Source organism: Homalodisca vitripennis, chromosome 4 (assembly GCF_021130785.1).
Source record: "Homalodisca vitripennis isolate AUS2020 chromosome 4, UT_GWSS_2.1, whole genome shotgun sequence".
Classification (NCBI taxonomy): Eukaryota; Metazoa; Arthropoda; class Insecta; order Hemiptera; family Cicadellidae; genus Homalodisca; species Homalodisca vitripennis.
The window spans coordinates 85,076,712-85,097,101 of record NC_060210.1 but is presented as its reverse complement, the minus strand read 5'-3'; the positions used below and the strand labels follow the sequence as shown (position 1 = coordinate 85,097,101).

General features: G+C 33.4%; 1 protein-coding gene across 1 annotated transcript; it reads left to right on the top strand.

The window, feature by feature from the left end:
• The first annotated feature begins 1,285 nt into the window (after positions 1-1,285).
• Positions 1,286-20,171, top strand: LOC124361071 (synaptic vesicular amine transporter-like). The gene is made up of 12 exons (XM_046815106.1): positions 1,286-1,379; positions 5,194-5,287; positions 6,286-6,352; positions 9,230-9,332; positions 9,487-9,570; positions 14,566-14,748; positions 15,103-15,143; positions 15,242-15,388; positions 15,581-15,724; positions 16,836-17,019; positions 19,064-19,194; positions 19,710-20,171. Exons 1-12 carry the CDS (start codon positions 1,286-1,288, stop codon positions 19,824-19,826), a joined length of 1,389 nt encoding a protein of 462 aa, XP_046671062.1. The 3' UTR covers positions 19,827-20,171.
• Positions 20,172-20,390: the final 219 nt, after the last annotated feature.

The window sequence follows — 20,390 nt, the reverse complement described above, 5'->3', positions numbered from 1 at the left end:
CAACTCTGGCACGATTAAAATACAATATAATACATTGTCTTATTTAATAGGAATGTAAACGCAAAGACTCAGTGTTTGAAGTATCTTTAACTTACTAAAGCTGTTTCATATGGCCCCTTTTCTGCATCACGCACATCCTACATAGATTTCAACACTGGAGGAATAATTGTTAACTCGATGACTACCGTTGTTCTTAATAGATTCAGACCAAACATAGTACATAAACAGTATTTGTACACAGCTTGGATGTGATCGTTAGCAAGTCTTAACCAATAACACGTTTAAAAATAGCGGCTATTCACATTGAAACACATTTTTTAATGTAACTAATTCCCAACATAGATCCGAACGTATACAAAAACAAAAACCCCACACACACACACATTACATTATATATGTTTTTGATATATTATGTAATCATACAAAACTTGATTTCTTTTACTTTTTTCGCTTCTCTTAAGGTTTCAAGATGGTGGCAATTCGTAATTTTGAAAAGGAATGGCTATTTATGTCATTATGGATTACAACGCAAAGAAAGAAATTGTTTTAGAATCGTGAGATCATTAACAATAATGTACCAGTATGTTTCAACGTGTTTTTGGCATCATGTACGGTTTTCAAATGACGGGCGTTTTAACTAGTATACAAAATTGCGGAATAATAGTGAACACGATAACTACTGTGGCTTTTAATAGATTCAGACCAAACTTGGTATATAGATAGTATTTGCACATAGCTTGGATGAGATCTATAGTCGGTCTTAACAAATAAAATGTTTTAAGATGGTGGTCATTAGCACTTGGGCAAAATCTTTATCTCGAGTAGTTCACAAGATAAATCACAAATCGATACTTTTCATAAAATATACAAGTAGTAATTCCATGCCAAATTTATCCCTACTTATGTTTTTATTTACTTTTAAAGTTTCAATCAACTGTACGCTGTTACGAAGAAATTTATGGCTATAACAATTTTTGTCTTATAAGGTTTCTAGATTATGGGCTTTCTAAATATTTGAAAGTGTCATGTTTATAAGATGCCAAAATTGATGGGTATTGTGGGCAACCGATGGGTTATTATCTCAACGGTGTTGTGCGAATGAAACATATTATGCATCTTCAGTTTAACTTTTGAGATGACAGCCTCACATGAAATCTACCTACCTCTGATTGAGCCGAAAGGAATATTTTATTTCGCGGACACACATTAGTGTAACCATCATATCAGTATATTATTGTAATTAAACTTTTTATTACAATAGACACATTTCGGAGTCAAGACTGAAATGGAATCCAGTAAGACAGTTACCGCCTCCAGAGCCATCGTGGCGATCGTCTATCTGTCTCTATTTCTGGACAACATACTGCTAACGGTCGTAGGTGAGTAAAATACTTCTAGTTTATTATTCACTCTGTGGCGTGCAGTGTGTTAAACTCATATTAAATATTTAAAATCATAGAAATCATAGATATTACCTCTTTTACTGAATACATGTCACGTTTAACGTTTAGTCCATTAGAAAGCTCTACTGATTCTTTCAATAATTCAAACAAACTGTTAGGTCAAGCACTTATGGATGAAACCAACTTTGTGGATCTAAAAGAAAATATTACTAAAATTACGCATTTAAAAAAATCTCACACTAATGTATCAGTTTTCCCAGTCCGGTACACTTTTAATGGCCACTTTGTGTTATCACTTGATATATTTAAGGAATTTATTTCGACCATTCTTAAAATGGTCCATGAATGCCTTTGTGGAGGAACTGGATGCCCGGCACAATATCCGGTTGTTAAAATTTGATGGAGTCGACTGAAGGTACTTCACGAGGCACGGTCAACATCTCTCCCTGCGGAATAAGCGACTGCTGGCTAGGATAATTGTAAGCTCTCGCTTCTTCGAGACCAGTTATATCATCATCGCCTTCGAGAGTGCTCCCGCAGCCATCTCGCCTTCTTCAGTCGTCCCAGTGTCCGCTGAGGCCCTCGGAGAGCCGGCTGGTCCTAGCCTTAACTGTTCAGGCCACCGTCCTGTGGCAGTTAAGGAGGACACTCTCCTGTGTCAAAAACCTGGGCAGTATGGACCCATTCGGAACCAACCTAGGGACGACTTGTGATCCAACCTCAAAAGATGTTCAAATTTCTAATAAAATTATTGGAACAAATAAGAAAATTCAAAATTAACCTACAAGGTTTATGAAATGGCGCTCATGTGTGAAAAGCTTAAACCTGGTGTGTTGGTTGGCCCGCAGCATGGATTCAAGCCAAAAACAATCAATATCATCAACACTAAAAACTTTGAATTGGATCTTTTTGTTGAAATAATTTTAAAGATGGTGGCATGGAAATTTTCGATGACGAACTGATCATTTTCCATAATCAATCGAATTACTTAAAATTAGCAACAGTTTGAACTTGGATTTTGAGGCCGTAAATATCAAAGTCACGTCAGACTCTTTCGGTAGAATAACTCTCATTGGACCGTATGGGCCCCAAAATGACTGTTAAAAGAATTTTTTCGAAAAAAATTTAATAAGTTTTTTACAAGCGGAGATCTGAATATTAATGTAATGGACCACACCGATCCCCTTACCAAGCGGATTCACGATTTGCTAAGCTCTTTCGATTTAACTCGGTCCGTGAAATCACAGGCACGAGCGACCGCAACGTTGAGTACTGGCATCGACAAAGTAATCACTGACATAACAGTCTCTGTTTTAAATAATGCAATCTTTGACCACGTTGCACTGGAAATCCAGGGTGTAAACTGGTAACTAAAAATTCTCAAGATTCAAGAGTTTTTGAATTTTAAAAATCAGTTTCTTCATCAGGAATTCTTATTTCTTGAGAGAAACTTAAATTCTTTCAAAAAATTTCAATTGAATCCGAAAATGAAGACTTAAAATTTTGAGAACTTACCGGAGAATATATGATAGTCATACGTGTAACTAAATCTAATGACATTCATGTGAATGTAATAACCTTGGATGAGTGTGTCATTGATGAAACCTAGGCCTGAAAAACTATTAGTAATTCTTCCAGAGATCGGTAAAGACAAAGGTTTCCAGTTTATTGCAATAAAAGTTTAAGGCAAAATTATTGACTGTGCCTTCTATGAGCTTGCCATTTGCAGCAACACAATCTTGTGAAAGGCATGTTCTGGAGCCGGTTGAATCCATGGCCTAGTCATTGTGTGTGAGGGATAGGTAGCACGCGACATACAGGGACTGAATTCGAAAAAAACGTAATAGAAACAGGTCGTCAATGCGGTTACGTAAACGCTTCTTTAGGCACATATTGGGACCACTAACAAAATTGATCAATATTTAATTTGAATCTGGAACTTTTCCATTATTTCTGAAGACAGCTAAAGTCATTCTAATATTCAAAAAGGACGATCCTAGTATTTCAAGCAACTATCATCCTATTACAATTCTGCCCGTGTTCAGCAAAATAAAAAAAATTTCTATTAAAGACGAAAGCTTTCTAGACAACAAGCTAATTCTGAATCCAGAGCAAATTGGATTTAGAAAAAAAAACAGATACACAATTGATGTCGTGAACAACCTTTTGGTCAGTGTTGTCGATATATTGAAAAGGCGAGAACATGTTCTTAACCTATCCAAAGCTTTTGACTGTGTGCATCATGAGACAGTGTGGCACCAGTTAGAGAAATGTGGCATCTAGGGACTCATTGTGTCTCTCGGGGATCTATCCTTGGGCCTCTTTTATTCCTAATTTAATTCAGTATATTGAATTCTGTGATCCAGATTGGAAAACTCGTTCAATATGCTGACGAAACGACACCCTGATTTAAAAGCAAAACATTGTAAGAACTGGAAGTCACTACATTCATAAAATTGAATTTATTCATTCAGTATTTTGCTGAACTGACCTGGAAAACAAACCAATCCAAACTTGAATGTTATACATTTCTTCCTTAGATAGAATGAGCCTTCAAAACGGCCACCTGTATTTTTGGATAATGACCTTTTAGGGGAAACGTACTGCACAGAGTTTCTAGGTTTGTTTCTTGACAGAGGATTGTCATGGGACAACCACGTCGACGATATGTGTACTAGTAAGATATTGACTTGAGCTGCGAAATCTCTGTGGGCCTAGTAGTCTGCCACGCATTCTCCAAGATGTTGTAAATAAGAATAAGTAACCTAAATTTGGCTTTACTTAGTATAAACCCCAATAAGATACTAATAATTAAATAATGAAAATATATCAAACAGCACACACCGTGTCATTTCTATGACCCTCCCCTCTTATTACTATTTAATTTACTTCCGTTTATGGAGTTGCCTATGTCAAAAATGGGCCTTATTTTTACTTCTGACGGACTTCTTTGACATAATTCGCCAAACCTCTCTGTCACTCTACGGTAGATTGGTTCGCTAACATCGTCAACAGCCAAGACAATTCCTGGCTTTGCCACGATTTCAAGAATTCAAGTATTCTTTCATGTCAACAACCGGATACTTCAATCTATTAGCCAGCACTGATACAGCTCCAATAGTAATGTATGCAATTTAGTACACATATGAATAGTAAGCCTATAAACAATAATTATTTCATACGTAGCTGAAATTACGTTATTCATCTCGAAGTCATATTCATAAATAATAAAAATGTGTAAGGTATGGTACCGCGCAAGCCCAACCCTCTTCCTACTGCTGAGGTATGAGAATATTCATAGGCTACATAAACGCAATACTTCTCATCTGAACAGGAATACTGTCACAGTTTTCACATAATAGATAAGAAGCCTGTATGCTGTTCTAACCAAGGGATAAGTGAATTTGACCATAAGCCAACCAAATTCTACCAAATTATTCTTGAGCCTGTTCTACGAGTGGTCTAAGAATACCGGTATGTAGAGGGTGTGGTCAGATTGTAAGCAATGACTGTCAATTTGTGTCAAACAAATCAATAATAAAACTTTGCAGCAACTTACGAAATTATTTTCTTCCGCTTTTAGTTACGCAATTCTTCAAATCATAGGCGTTGGATGTAAAGAATGTAAAACACATGCTTGGGGGAATCAGTGTAGTTGCATATTGAGAGCTTTGAGTTAAATTTGTAAGTACTACTAGATCCATAAAAGTAATTTAAATGGTAAGTTAGATTATTGTTACATTTTGTACTAGCCCATTTATGTTATATACATATTGACAATGTGTTGCAGTGCCTATTATTCCAGACTATTTATATACCATAGATGAAACATCCAGACAGGAAAGTTTAAAAACATCTGGCCTCCTGACATCACTTACTAATCGGTAATGTATTTTGTACTGCATGTTGTATCTATAGTAGGTAAAACTAATCCAACCTCAGCATTAAACTATAGCTTTGAAATAAGATATTAGTTTTAATGTCAACATTTTATGTTAACCAACTATATTTGAACAATAGTCTGTACTTAGTTTTCTTATAAACCGTATTTAAAAAGCAAATTCGATTTAGGTAACTCAAAATGCGTTGAGCACATTGGGAATACTGATGGCGAGAGAAAAAGAAGAGACCTGGCCCGTGCCGGCGCACAGCTGTGTACTAGTGTGTTGCCGCGCAATAATTTCAGGCGCTTCGCCCCACAGCCAATCCTGCGAATTGTTTATCCTAGCAATGGAACAGTGAAACAATAATGGAATTACGAAACAAGGCGCGGCAACATACTAGTAGTAGCGCCTGCAAATTTCAGATAGGCCAGAATCCAGGTCTCTTCTTTTCTCTCGCCATCAGTACTAATAATCATGATACATGCTTAAAAAAGCCTCAATACATTACAATAACACATATATTGTGTTGAAACATAATAATAAATTCAGTTTATTGAAGATTACAATAAGTACAAGATATGCAGAATGTGATATTTGGCTACCAAATTATTAATTCAAGTTGAGTAACTCTCTCCGAATGAGAAATAATCTAAATTTCCATTTTAGTAAACTCGTATAAGAGGAATTTTCATCCAAATTTGGCAGATGATCAGAATTTTTATGTTGGATTGATGTACGATTTTCCAAATTAGGTCAATCTGTGATGAAATCGAGAGCAGTAGTTAGATTTATTTCTTATATTATATAAATTTGTGTTATGGGGGGGATTTCATACGAGTACACTGTGTACCATAGAAAATCAAACTTTTTAATTTCGAATTGGTGTAATTTAGACAACACAATACGCAATCTTAATTTTGGTACTTGGATAGATGTTTAGGCATTGAACAATCAATTTAATACAAACCAAATAATTGTGCATTGTATCTGACATACAGGTCAGTCCTAGAACAGGTGGTGGACGAGAATGTGCCAGTAGGGCTCCTACTTTCTTCAAAAGCACTAGTAAGTAAAGTTCATTAATAACATCTAGTTATTCTTTCATGCACGGTAAGCTTTTTTTACCGACTTGAATTCACCCAGGCTTTGTACTACTGTTTCTCCGCCAACAGACTCCAAAGGTATAATTATTGGTCTATTATTGATACTTTGTATTATTACTCGATATCAATCTTAGTTCAATATATTTGGGGAAATGAACTCTAATTTTGATACCTCTCAATAACCACACTCATTTGATGTATATATTTATTAAGCATTTTAAATTTTTAATTAGTACGATGTTTTATAATTTTGTTTATCCAGTTTTTACAATATAAATATTGTTGAAGATAAAATTTACATTTTTTTGTTTCATTCCACTTTATATAATTATATTATTTTATTTCTTAACTGGGTTGAAATCCAGTACTACTGCAAAAGTACTTTTACTACAGCTTTACTATCAAAGCTGTTTTAACTTATCCTATAGCGACTATGTTTGTTATTAATTTGTTTTGTCCATAATAAATTTTTATTTTTATTTTCAATTTTACATGACAGCTACAGGATATGATATAGCACAAACAAAGTACAAAACCTTCAATTATTCCTAAAACAGCCATCCTAACTAAAATTAATGTACTCTTTATATGAACTTTACATAACAAACTAAACTAAACTAAACTGCTGGCAGTTACACAAATTAATATTTAAATTTCTTTACACAACATAAATAAAGGAACTCTATACAATTTAAATAAAAATAACAACTTGCTACATTGTACACATACACTTCTACAATGATCAATATGCAAATTGCACATTATAATGTGACTGTGCACGTCTTCCCGCACCGCCATATTTCTAGAGGACGAGTGAGAAAAAGGTGATTTATGATTTATAAGTTAGTTTATTTTGTATATAAAATTTACATTAACATTACAAAGTCATAGTAAGCATTTGCCAACATTTTAAAATTGTAGCTATCAACAACTAATAATTGTCCTTATCCTTACAGAAAAGATAAAACTGAGAGGTCTTATCTGTACACAACGCGATCCGACGGCCTCAACTAGTACTATCATACTCTTGACGTAACTCAATACTAACGTATTATGGTGATTGGGTCTACTGCCTACGAGGGTGGTTCAATAAGTCCTTAGAAAATCGCGCTCGTAAGATTGAAAAACATTGTTCGTAAGCAGCATTATTGAATAGACAGCTGTCTTAATTTGGTTCGATCCATCGCGTAGTTTCGTTGCTATTGACGGCTGAAGTGAACAACTGTTTGTTTATAATAATGGAGAAAAGTGAGTTACGAACAGTGATAAACACTTTTATTTGAAAGGTTTAACGCCGAAAGAAATCAAATCTGAGTTTGATGCATTTTATATCATCTACAAATGATAAACATCGATCGAGAAGACCAATGGAAGTGTCTACTCCCGATATGATTGAAAAATCTGGGAAATGATTTTGAATGATCGATGAATTAAAGTGCGCGAAATAGTTGAGGCTACAGAGATATCACAAGTGCAGTCGCTTTATTTTTTTATTAAAAATTGTTAGACAATAAAATTTCCGCGAGATGGGTACCGCGTTTGCTAACTGAGGACAAAAAGTAGAAACATGTGGTCGGTGGCCACAACGGCTGAGTGAAGTTCGAAACGCTGTAACATCCACCGTATTCACCAGATTTGGCCCCCAGTGACTTTTTCCTATTTCTGAATTTGAAAAATGGCTTGGCAGACGACGCTTCACTTCAAACGAAGAGGTTATTGAGCAAATACATTTTTATATTGAAGAACTTCCAAAATCGTATTTTTGATGCCCAAAATTTGGAAGAAAGATTGGAAAAATGTATACAGCTGAAAGAAAATTATGTTAAGAAATAAAAAAGTTTGCGGAAAAAACTAGTTATTCTAAGGACTTACTAAACGACCCTTGTAACATCTGAGACACGACTATGTTTGGATTGTCTATAATTACCTTATTGTCCTTTATTTGCCCACATCATATCATTCATTGTATTAGTCACATAATAGGAAACTCATCCTATAAACTTAGACACGAAAAAATTAGCACTCGAAATGCTATCTGTGGACTGAGAGGCTGAAATAGTACTTTTTAAATGCAAAATAATTAACTGGTTTAAAGCTACGTAGCACAATCCTAACTTCGGACCAGAGAACTAACATATACTTCCCCGCACCTCAGTACACCTCGTCCGTATGAATAGTTAATCCTATGTATGTACACACCCAGATATAGTGTACATCAGACTCTGGCATGAGCTTAGCCGGCTGTACTTGCGGCCATTTTGATTGTATCCCCATAAAACTTAAATACCTGTTCACTCTTATTTTAATTATAGAATCACATAAGAAGGTATCACATTCGTATGTAATTAATGCGGATACAAACTCTTTAATTTCCAAAAAGAAAATCTCAAACTTGTTACATTTCTTGGTTTGAATGTAAAAACAGTATATTCTGTTAAGATAAAGTATTAATATCATCTTTACACGAGGCATCTCCAATAATTCTACGAGCGAAAATAGTGTTGGAGATGTAACATCGACCTTATGAGGTAAACATAAGGTCATTTTCCTATAGCCAACTCTAGACGGGTTTGAAACTCTTCGGAATCTTTTTATACAAGTACAGTGATTTATGGTAGTTTACCATATTGGTATCATATTCTGTAGGTGATAATTTTTAAAATTTATTTATGTTGCTTTTAAGCATACATAATTACGAATTTGTGTATGTTTCATCGCAGGTAACTTTTAGTAATACTATATTATAAATACGGTTCTGTTGTTAGGACATTTTAAGGCCTTGTAAGATAGAGCTTTACTCATAATTTATAACTTCCTGTAATTTTCCCTCCATCTGTAGGTTCAGTTGATAATGAACCCAATCGTGGGTCTGTTGACGAGTCACTGCGGTTATCAGCTTCCTCTATTCATCGGCTGTATACATCTGCTAGTAGCTTCCCTACGTGAGTATTACATCTATGACAATTATTCCCCATACATTTTTCAATTAATTTACACTCTGTTCCGTTCGATTAACTTGTTTACGTTGCTTTACAGAAGCAGATAAATAACTGCATTAGTTCACCTCATATATCAATCTTATTTTTTATTTTTCAGTGTTCGCATTCGGAGAGAGCTACGTAGGTCTGTTCATAGCCAGAAGTCTCCAAGGTGTGGCGTCTGCTTGCATCGGTGTCTCAGGTTATTAAATGTTCCTAATTAAAGATCTTTTAGTTTATATAAGCGCGGATGTATGCATATATTAAACTCTTTACTCAGCGGCTCATCGTCGACGTCAACACCGTACATTGTGGGGCAGACGCGTTGAGTCGGTCGCTCTTAGTTAGCGTTGGGAACACCATAAGGAGAACAGCGTTAACAAATTTAGTGAAGTGAACATGTAAGTGACAATGTATTTTGAATTACAAAAGAAGGAAATTGAATGTTTATTTTTAGAATTTATTTTTTATTTTAATACTTCTAGAATTTTTATTTCGGAGGATGAATTTTTTGTTAGAGATAAATTGATTAATTTTAGTATTTGTTTTATTGTTGCCATCAGACAGAGCAGTTATGGTAGAAATATGGATTTTTATATGATAAATAAGATTTACCCTTTTGTAAAATATTGTATTTTGCACGGGGTTAAGTTAATTAGTATTATTAAGAAAGGTGTAACGAAGGAGTATAATGTATTTGCCCGTTTATATCAATTGTAATTTTTGGGCAACTAGTTCAGGAAATTGTTGTCATTCAGTGTACAAAAGACGTTGAAAATTTTTAACAATAAGAGATTTAAATAATAGGGTAATAACAAGGGAACAGTGTTTTTCTGATTAGGTTATTTCTTTTATGAATTTAAATTTAATCGATTTGTCGGCTTCGATAGACTCAGTTAATTATAGAGAGCGTACAATTTTAAATGTTATGGGAGATGTGGGGCTAATTTTACCTACTAGTAGGATAATGGGTGATGGAAAGGGTGACTTTACTTTCTTGGAAGTAATGGAGAATTCATTTATCCATCTTGCAACCGTTTCTACCTTTTTTTTGGATTTAGTTATCGATTTTAAGTTGTTAAGTTTACCTTACTCTGATCACCTACCGGTAGAGCTAAAGTCAAGGTCAGCATGCCGTCGCTGAGGGAGAAAAATAGGGGATGTATCTGCCACTTTTACCGAAATTACATTGGATGATTTTATGGTATTAATATACAATAAGTAATGCCATATCAAAGGTACAGCTCCCAGATGATAACCAAACTATTGTCAATAAAATTATTAATTGTGTTTTCCATTCAGCAACTTCTCAGCATGTTGTAACTCAAAATGAAAATTTCAATGCCGGAAACAATCGTGATTTAATTATAGTTAATTGACAGTAAGAAAACATATTTTTAAGTTATTAAATCTATTCAGAAAATGTAACTAAGGAGAGTTAGAGCAACAATGCAATGAGACAAACGAAACTACAAAAGAATTTGCTTTAATAAAAGAAAGGCGTATTAACAATAGAATAGTAAGCGATTTGGAACAATTTAGTGATTCTAAAACATACTGGAAAACAGTTAATAGGTTGAAAAATTAACCTAGTGAGAGGGTTAATTATATTAAACCGTTGAGTGGCAGCGGCATTTTCAAACTTTGCTTGGTCCACCCTAGTTAGCAGCTTACACCAATTACGCTGAACCATTATTCATTAATAAATATTTGGACATAACCTTTTCTTTTACAGAACTGAAAAAGAAAAGTCTTAGTAAAGGTTAAGCACGGCTAGGCTCCAGGTCCCGATATTGTTCTGGAATTTCTTCAGAAATTTCTTTTTGAAAATTGTATTAATAGTATACATACAACATTATATTCATAACAGGTGAAATCTTCATAATTAAAAAAATCTATTATATTTCCGTAACATAAAATAGTTAATATGAAACTAGAGCATAATTACAGAGGGTAATTTGTGTATGATTATTATTATCATTTATAGACGGTGTGCCAAAACTCCTTACTAGTCTTTTAAACAATGGATTAACGAATTGTGTAGCTGAAGGAAACTTACTTAAAGAGTTTCACGCAGGATTCAGAAAGGCATATTCAACGGTTATTAATATTTTTAGTTTAATGTGCATGGCCCGTTTAAGATTGTGTGCACCACAAGGTAAATTATTTTGTTTCTTCGTTGATTTTACATAAGCTTACGACACTATTTGTAGAAGGGCATTAATGTCATGTCATGTCATATACTATCATGTTTAGAATTGTCCACTAAAATTATTAATATTTAAAAGAATTATAAAACTGGGTTCACAACATTTATTTTGTTTAAAAAATGTATAACAAGTAATACTGATGCAAATAGTGGGCCTCAGGTAGTGCTGTATACTAACTCATATTATGTTTTCATTATTTGTAAATTGTCCCCCAAATTAGGGGTTTTTATCTTAGTTGGTCGTAAAGTCAACGTCTTACTTTACACAGATGACATCGTAATTTTATCGCCTACTGCATCGGGTCTTCAGCATATGGTTAAAAATATATACTTTTATTGGAACTTGCGCATGAATTTAAATACTGTAAGTCCAAAAATGGTCTGTAGGAAAGGACGTCGATTAAGGATGAATGAAAAGTGGCGGAAAAGCGGCAAGCGCATTCATGTTGTGAACTGTATTCGGGAATGATATTCACATTTAATTTATCATGGGAACATCGTTTTAAAGAAAAAGCAAAAAACAGCAAAATTCGCCATGAACGAGACGTGGAGTAATTGTATTGATTATTAAACCAATCGTTTGTTATAGTGCTCAAATCTGGAGATTTGAAGAAAGGGTCTACAATTAAAAGACTTAAATTATAAATTATACATGGCTCACAAATAATATTCATACTTTTACACTATGTAATTTGAAGGATAATGAAACTACACACCACGTGATAGCATAATGCCCTATTCTTTACTTGTATTAGAAGTTTTTACTTTGGAAAAAGAATGAATACTCTTGATTTTAGAATGAATAAGATCAGAATGAATACTATTATTTTTAAACGGGAAGATTGCCGGGTGGTGGGAAGATTTTTGAAGAAAGCTTGGGGTAAAATATGGAAAGTAATTAATGAATTCAAATTTTGAAGTTGTAGATATCTTGCTTTTTAGTAAGTTATATTTTAATGCAGTTAAAAGAAGTTACTATCCTTAGTTGTATTGTACCTGTTATAAATATGAACGTTAACTGTCTATAGTTGGTATTTAATTTAACATTGTGTGACATTTGAAGCTTTTGCTTTCATTATTAATGTTTCAGATTAAGATTTACTTAATTTTGTATAACGTATTTTTAGAGTGACAACCAAAACAGACCAGTCCAAAGGGTTATTGTTATATTTTGCACTTGGAAATGAATAATTTATAGCTTGTGCGAATAAAGACACTTTTTCTTTATTTATATTAAAACTCTAACGAATTTGACGATTAATTATGATAATCAATCATTTTTAATATTGATGATCTTAAAATATTTTACTTATTAAATGCTTAAAAAACTGAAAAAGCTCTATTCTTTCAAAATTTTTCCTTCTCAAAAATAAAATACTGTAATGAATTCAATTTTTGACGAAATACAGTTGAAAGTGATTTCTACTAATATTCATGTTTTGAATAAATATAAAATGCAAGGCAATTTATAAACATTTCCAGATTGTAATTTAATTTTTGATATTTACATTAATTTAATCATATTTACGTGTAATGTTATATATTTGGTCTGAAATTCAAGATTTAGTCCCTAAATGTTTTTATTAAATTTTGTCCATTGATTGTAAAATACAAAAAAGCACATCTACAGTCATTCCAAATAATATACCAGTTTATTTCGTATAATTATAAAGAAATTTCCCTTAATTCAGTTTCATCCCTTTAGAATTTTCCGATATGTGGAAGTGGCGAAATACGAGTACATTTTTTAGGTTGTAAAGGGAGAACAAATTGGTTTCGAAAGGAGAAGGATTAATTCATATTTTGGTTGTAATTGTTTTGTTTAAATGGCAGTTTATAAATTTTATTCTTAAGAAAAGTGTTCAGCATTAATTTTTACCCTGATCAAAAACTTGAGAGTTGTTACTTTAGTTTAGGCTAATTTTTTTATGTTATACAGCCCCTTTGTTTTAAACATAAAGGCGCTCAAATTTATACTTCTTTGTTGTGAACGAGAAAAAAATCATCATAAAGCATCAATAGAATTTAATTGCTTGAATGTTAAAAGTATATATTGTACCTGTACAATCTGCTCAATATCTAAAATAACATAGCGAAATATTTGACGCTATACAACATCCATTGTTATAAACGTATTTAAGCGATGCTTTGTATCGCTATTATAGGTTAACAGGATATTTACTTGGTTATAAAGGCTGTCTTATTTAAATGAGCCATCACTGTGATCTTGAAAAGATTAAATCTGAAAACGAACTTTCAATGGAGAATATTTCCTTATTTTTAGAGATATAGATGTGTACATAAAACTTTAAAACCCGACATGGTGTAAGATTCTTTAGATTATGTTTCGATAAAATGTGTAATTTTTAAGACTTTTCTTGGAGGATTTTTTTATTTTCCTTAATACAAACATATGAGAGCTCTAAAGGTTAATATTCCTTATACTGTTTAACATGGGAAAATGTCTTTTTATATAAACAACCATTTGAATGCTGTAAACTCTAAATAACAGATCTTAAATTTTGGAATTGTCCTTTGGTTTTAAAATATTTTAAAATTTCCATTAAAATATTTAAGGTTTTAATTAAAATACAAGCATTAGCCTAAAAGGCGTTCATGTTAATTTTGGAGTTGTTATTTAAAAATTTGTTTTATTTGCTTTACACAATTTAAGCTTTCAGTTAAAATACAAGCATTTAGTATGTGAAGGTTTAAATTAAACAAGAAGTCTTAATTGAATGAAGTGTAATTTATATTTAAACACTTTTGAATGAACGGAAACGCTTTTAAAATTAATAAGTCCCCTTTCCCGACTAAACATGTATAATATATTAAGAACAAACGAAAACACCCAAATGTCAGATTTATGTTTCCAAAGATCACAATGGCCCATTTAAAAAGCCAACCAGTTAAGTTTACCATAATTAAAATAGGAGTGACTAAGTTTCAATTTTCGTTTTTCAATGTGAAATGTTCGATTTGTTTTAGGAATGTGTCTGATCGCCGAGTTCTTCCCCACAGAAGGCAGCCGAAGCAAAGTGATGGGCTTCATCCTCGGAAGCGTTGCTCTCGGGGTCCTCCTGGGATATCCTTTCGGAGGCTTCCTCTACGACTTCTTTGGAAAAACCATTCCGTTTCTCTTAATAGTGCTTTTTGTCATTGTTGATTTAGGTAGGTTACCTTTCAAGGCACTTTAGCCATTCAATATAGTTGGACTTAAAAAATAAAATAAAATCTGATGAATTTAGGTTAATGATAAGTACTTTCCGAAATAATTGTATTAAACTGTAGTGGTTCTGATAAAATTATGTTTCATGTAAAGTATTCTTCAATTGTTATATCTTCATGTGTTACTGTACCTACTCTTTAATACTGAAAATTTGTTTCTTCATAGTTGAAGTATTTCAAAAAAGTATACAAAACGTATACTTTGCAATAATTTTATATATAAACATGTAAAACAATCTGAGAGACGCCTCTTAGTAGAACGATTGAAAGTAAGAAAAGTACCATTTTTTATTTCAGTGCTTCAATTATCGTTCTTGGATTTGAAGCCAACGTATGAGGTTTGTATTTCAAATTACTTTTTCATCCATGCATTGAATTACTGTTGAACCCAAACATTCTGGCTATTTTTATGGTTATTGTATTATCTGGATTGTAGAGTGCACCAGTACAAGAAGGATGGCTAAACTTGCTGACCGATGGTTATATCGTCGTCTGCGCATGCGCTATTTGGCTATCATCCTCAGCTATGGCTATCCTGGAACCTTGCCTGCCTCTATGGCTGATGACTAATATTAAGCCACAGGTCAGTCCTGTATTTTGAGACTAAATAGACATCTTATAGTTGTAAATATTGATAATATGATTTTTTATTTATTTAACTTTAATGCCTATTCTACTAGCATTGACCTTTTATTGTTTTGATTCTTACATCATCATAAATTTAGTAGAACATGATAGAAAGCAATCTAGAATATTAATGTTTGTATTTTTGCAGAAGTGGCAACTGGGCACAGTTTTTATCCCTGACAGTCTTGGTTATCTCCTAGGCACCAATTGTTTTGGGTTGGTAGCACTGAGGCTGGGCCGTTGGAGGGTTGCAGTGGCAGCAATGCTTCTAGTCGGCGTGTCCACTTTCCTGGTCAGTAAATTTTAAAACACACTATGGCATTATAACAATAAATTCTGAAAGGAACAAACAGTATTTATTTTTAGTCGCTGAAGTAGCTATTAATTTTATTAGTAAAAGTCGAAGGAACTCATTCCAATTTCTGTTATATCAAGTAAGTATCTTGCATTTAGTATTGCATTGAGAATTAAAATTAAAAGTTTACAATGGACATTATATTATTTTACTAAGTGAAGTAAGAGCTAGGAAGTTTTTTCTTAATAAACTGAGGATCAACGGATAAGTAACTTGCAATCACCCGAATTTCAAAATCTCTTTTTTGATTATCGATTAATTTCCAAAATAATTGAAATGTTAAAAAAATATGGTGATGTGCTCCACGGAACGTATAACCTTTTCGTTTGAATTCTGAGAAGTCTGGGGTAGGTATCCGATCGGTAACGGCCGTTCCTTCTGCCGAGATATTTATAGTGGCGAAATAACCATATGTGGATAATACGCATCGTTATAAGATTGGTTAAAGATAATTGAAAAAGTCTACGACTGGTTCACAAAAATAATGCTCAATGACAAAAATACATTAGCTTATTCTTCGTGAGTTCATTGGGTATACGGTGGAAGGATGTAGGATAACAAGACAATTTCTTCTCTGCAGATTTCAGCCTCTTAGGTGACAACAATAAAAATAATTCGAAAGCCTGATATATGAACATAGCTCTCTGGTAGGTGATTTTATCAAAGAGGTAATGTCCGACTATTTTATTGAGCTATGACGAGTCCTAATTTCGATAAATAAAAAGAGATGAGAATTATAGGGACAATTTTGACGATGATACTCTGGGGAACATCTGATCTAAATTATTTATAAAACCATTCAATGACAGTTTTCCTTATCACATAATTATAGGTTTGGATTTAAACTCGATACATAAATCGATCACAATGTCTTAAAGGGATTTATGTTATAAGCCGGAGCAATTATTAGTAATTGCTTGTAAGTATTACTGCGATCATGAAATTGACTGACAAATCATAACTTTGTATTATGTAAACATTATAGTATTGTCAAATCCTTTAAAGAACATCTCCCTACTTTTTCACACGCTTCCAAAACTATTTGCAGGTGCCCAGTGCAAGAGGGATGGCAGAGTTAACTTTGCCACACTTCGGGCTGGGCCTGGGTATAGGGGTAGTGGACTCAGCCTTGGTCCCACTGCTTGCCACCCTGGTCGACTCCAGGCACAGTGCTCACTACGGTTGCGTTTACGCCCTTCAGCAGATGGCAGTCAGCCTAGCGTACTGCTTAGGTACCACCGTGGCAATAACACTAGTACATATAAACTAAAAGGGTGAAAACACACCATCTTCAGGCTAAACTTTCATAACACAAAACTGTACATGTATAAATTAAAATTTAATAATCTTACGTCCTTTTTAGTGCTTGGGTTGAATGTTTTGCATAGAAAATGTATAGCTCTATAAATAGTTTGATACAATATTTGTTTGAATAAAAATTTCAGAACCTAACTTCTGAATTAGGTTAGGTTAGGTTTTTTTACTCTGATAAAGAAAATATGTATGCCATACATTTGATGTGTACAAAAATATGTGTCAACTGCAGTTCCGTACATACCCGCACGAATACCTTTGGAACCGATTTCATACTTGAATAACCAGATTTATAAACCAGTGATAAGAGTTCTGATATCTGAAAACAATACCTTTTTGTACCTCGACGAAATTATCTGTTTCACAGCGTTTGTTCCAGTACTCCTCGAAATTTAATTGTTTTCGAATAGTAAATGCTTTACAAAGCAGAGGCGTGAAAGCCAGTGCTGAACAATGGAACAATGGAATGGCAGGTGGATGTTGTTCAATAGCACATGGTCCCTTTAAATTAGGGACTCGGTTTTTTTTAACATCATATTCTCAGAATTATGTCAATTCTGAATGTATTAGTCTCGCAGACTTATAGTTTTACTTACATTGCATGCCAATGATGTCATAGGCAGCTTAGGCATGCTTATTACAGCGTAAGAAGATTTTGTAATTGCTTTTTCTCAAAAATTCGCTTTCTTCTGTCTATATATGGAGGTCCAAAAAATGTACTTCCAAAGACAAATCCCGTTACTTATCTTTCGCAAAACATACACGTAATAAAACACGTATGCAATTAGCTGGCCTTCCTCCAACCGCGGCTTCTGCTCACCAAAATCTTTATCGTGTATATTACCAGGTTCAGGTGTGGCTTGGTAATAAACTAGACCCAGAACAATGGGGTGGAAGCATGTCAATAATGTATTGGAACCAACCCACACGCTTCTTCCACCTGCACCAGAAAACAGGAAAAAGAAATAATTAATGACGATGATGATGAATTAAATATGTTCACAACCAAGTATAATGGAACTTGTCACTCTAGCTGTACCTGATCGACAACGACTACTCTGACAAGTCGAAAAGAAGAAGAATAACCAACATTCATTAAATTTTACTGGAATAGACTGGAATAGGCCTACCGGGGAAACTACATTGAAAAAAACGCGCTAGGTACACTACATCATAAGTGGCGTGGAAACGTGTACATATTAAAGACTAAAGCGTAAGAACATTTTGTAATTACTTTTTCTCAAAAATGGTTAGTGTTATGAAAAAAAGCGTAAGGACCATTTTTGTAGATAATTGCATGATCTACAATTTTTGTTTGTAACATTCTTTCATAAAACTAACCGTTTCGCAGAAAAATTAAAAAACCCCACTTTTACGAAATTTGACCTTGAATAAAAATTTTTGCAGACATGGGATCGATGAGGACTTTTCGCAATTCATAACAATGGTATCCCTAACATCTATGCAAATTTTCAGCTTTCTGGGAATTTTTGCAAGGGTCAATGTCTAAATTGACCGGACTATACTACGATATATTGAGAACGAACTCCTTTGTAGGCATAAAATTTAGCATTAATCTTCATTTTTTAAATCAGTAAGATTAAGTATGATAATGGAGCATGTCACTCCAAGAGATTTTGCTGAGCGTTATCAAACAGTTTTACAGTAGTCTCATGTGTAACCATGATGGCAACGAGGAAATCGCAGAAAAATGAATTTGTATACACACTGAGTACAATCATATTAAATATTGACATGCGACATATTAACGCATATAACCTAATGAAATGAGCTATAAAGTTGAAATTTTGCGAGCAACCTCGGCGGATCCTGTTACGCGGCACGTAATATGCCTTATTCCTCCTACCTTGTTTAGATGTTCTCAATATTATCTCTAAACGATCAATGATCAGTATTACGGTGTATTTTTACTTTTCGCTAAAACTTTCTAATTCTGTTTAGGTCCCATGATTGGTGGAGAAATTGTACACTTGGTTGGATTCCCTTGGTTGCTACGCGCTGTAGGACTCATCAACATTGCCTACTGTCCCCTACTCGTACTTCTCGGTCGGCAAGCTACTAATTCCTCTCAGGTGCTTATGTATGGTCAAGAATCTCTAAATATATACATAATTATAATGTGTTTTAGGTGTATAGTTTTTATGTATGACAAACAAAAATATGTAAATAAATTTTTATTTTATAAATTACATTTATACTTAAGTTCCTAATTTAAGTTCATAGTGTTGTATTTGTAGCAAAACACACCCATGAAAGTTTGAGATATTAAGTGAATATCACAGTGAGAGTATTCCAATAAAATTAACGGGAATAACACCTTAACGGTATGGAGAAAAGAAACACGAAGAATTGTTCTTAATACAACCTAAAGATCTGTCCTGCTGGTTTTAACCCTTTCCTGTACTTTCTTTAAGTAAGACCTGTGTGACTTGTGGCACTCACCTTCCTGGACATTAGCAGTCATTAAGCAGAATTAAGCCATGGTTATTTGTTAAGTAACGATTGTTTACTTACACTTAAGGAAGTTATGACTTTTACTAATTAGTAATGAAAAAATGTAAAGACATTCTTCCTTGTTTTGTTTCAGGCGACAGGCCTTGCAGTCTCCAACAGCTATCATGTCAACTACAAGTCCAACGAAGACAATACAATATCCAGTAAAAAGTACGAACGTTTCCATAACCCTGATGATGAAAGTGACTGAGCTTTTAAAATGGTGCCAGCTTATATTGCGGTCGAAACCACAAATATTACATAAACCTCATTCGTTGAAAGACATACAATGTTTTATGTACTAAATAGTTTAACTCATTTGCGTCTTGGTAGTTTATGTATGTAGAAACTAAAAGATTAAAAAATAAGAATGCATGTGAACTGCTTATGAACCTCACTCCGCCATGATGAATATACAATCATTATTAAAAAGTGAATTAACTTTATTTAGAATATTCAGAGAGTTCGTTTACGATCAAAGCACAGTCTTTAATTATTTATTTATTTGTATAAAATGTATACAAATGCTTTCTCCGTTTTATATAAATTTGATTGAATTTAAGTAGTAGAATGTTTATTTTTAAACCCTGTTCTACAACTTTAAAGAATTCACTTTAAAACAGAATAAGAATATTATTTATGTTCTCTTACACATAAAAATAATTTTTGAAACGAAAAGAAGAAAACATGATATATAAAACTTATTGATACAAAAATAATCATTACTTACAGAAATTAAAATAAAATAATACTCAGAACCATAAGCGAGTATCAT

Coding starts and splice junctions, on each gene's coding strand:
- LOC124361071 (XM_046815106.1), top strand. CDS start 1,286: ATGGAATCCAGTAAGACAGTTACCGCCTCCAGAGCCATCGTGGCGATC. Junction 6,353..9,229: donor TACTTTCTTCAAAAGCACTA/GTAAGTAAAGTT, acceptor CTCCATCTGTAG/GTTCAGTTGATAATGAACCC. Junction 9,333..9,486: donor TCTGCTAGTAGCTTCCCTAC/GTGAGTATTACA, acceptor TTTATTTTTCAG/TGTTCGCATTCGGAGAGAGC.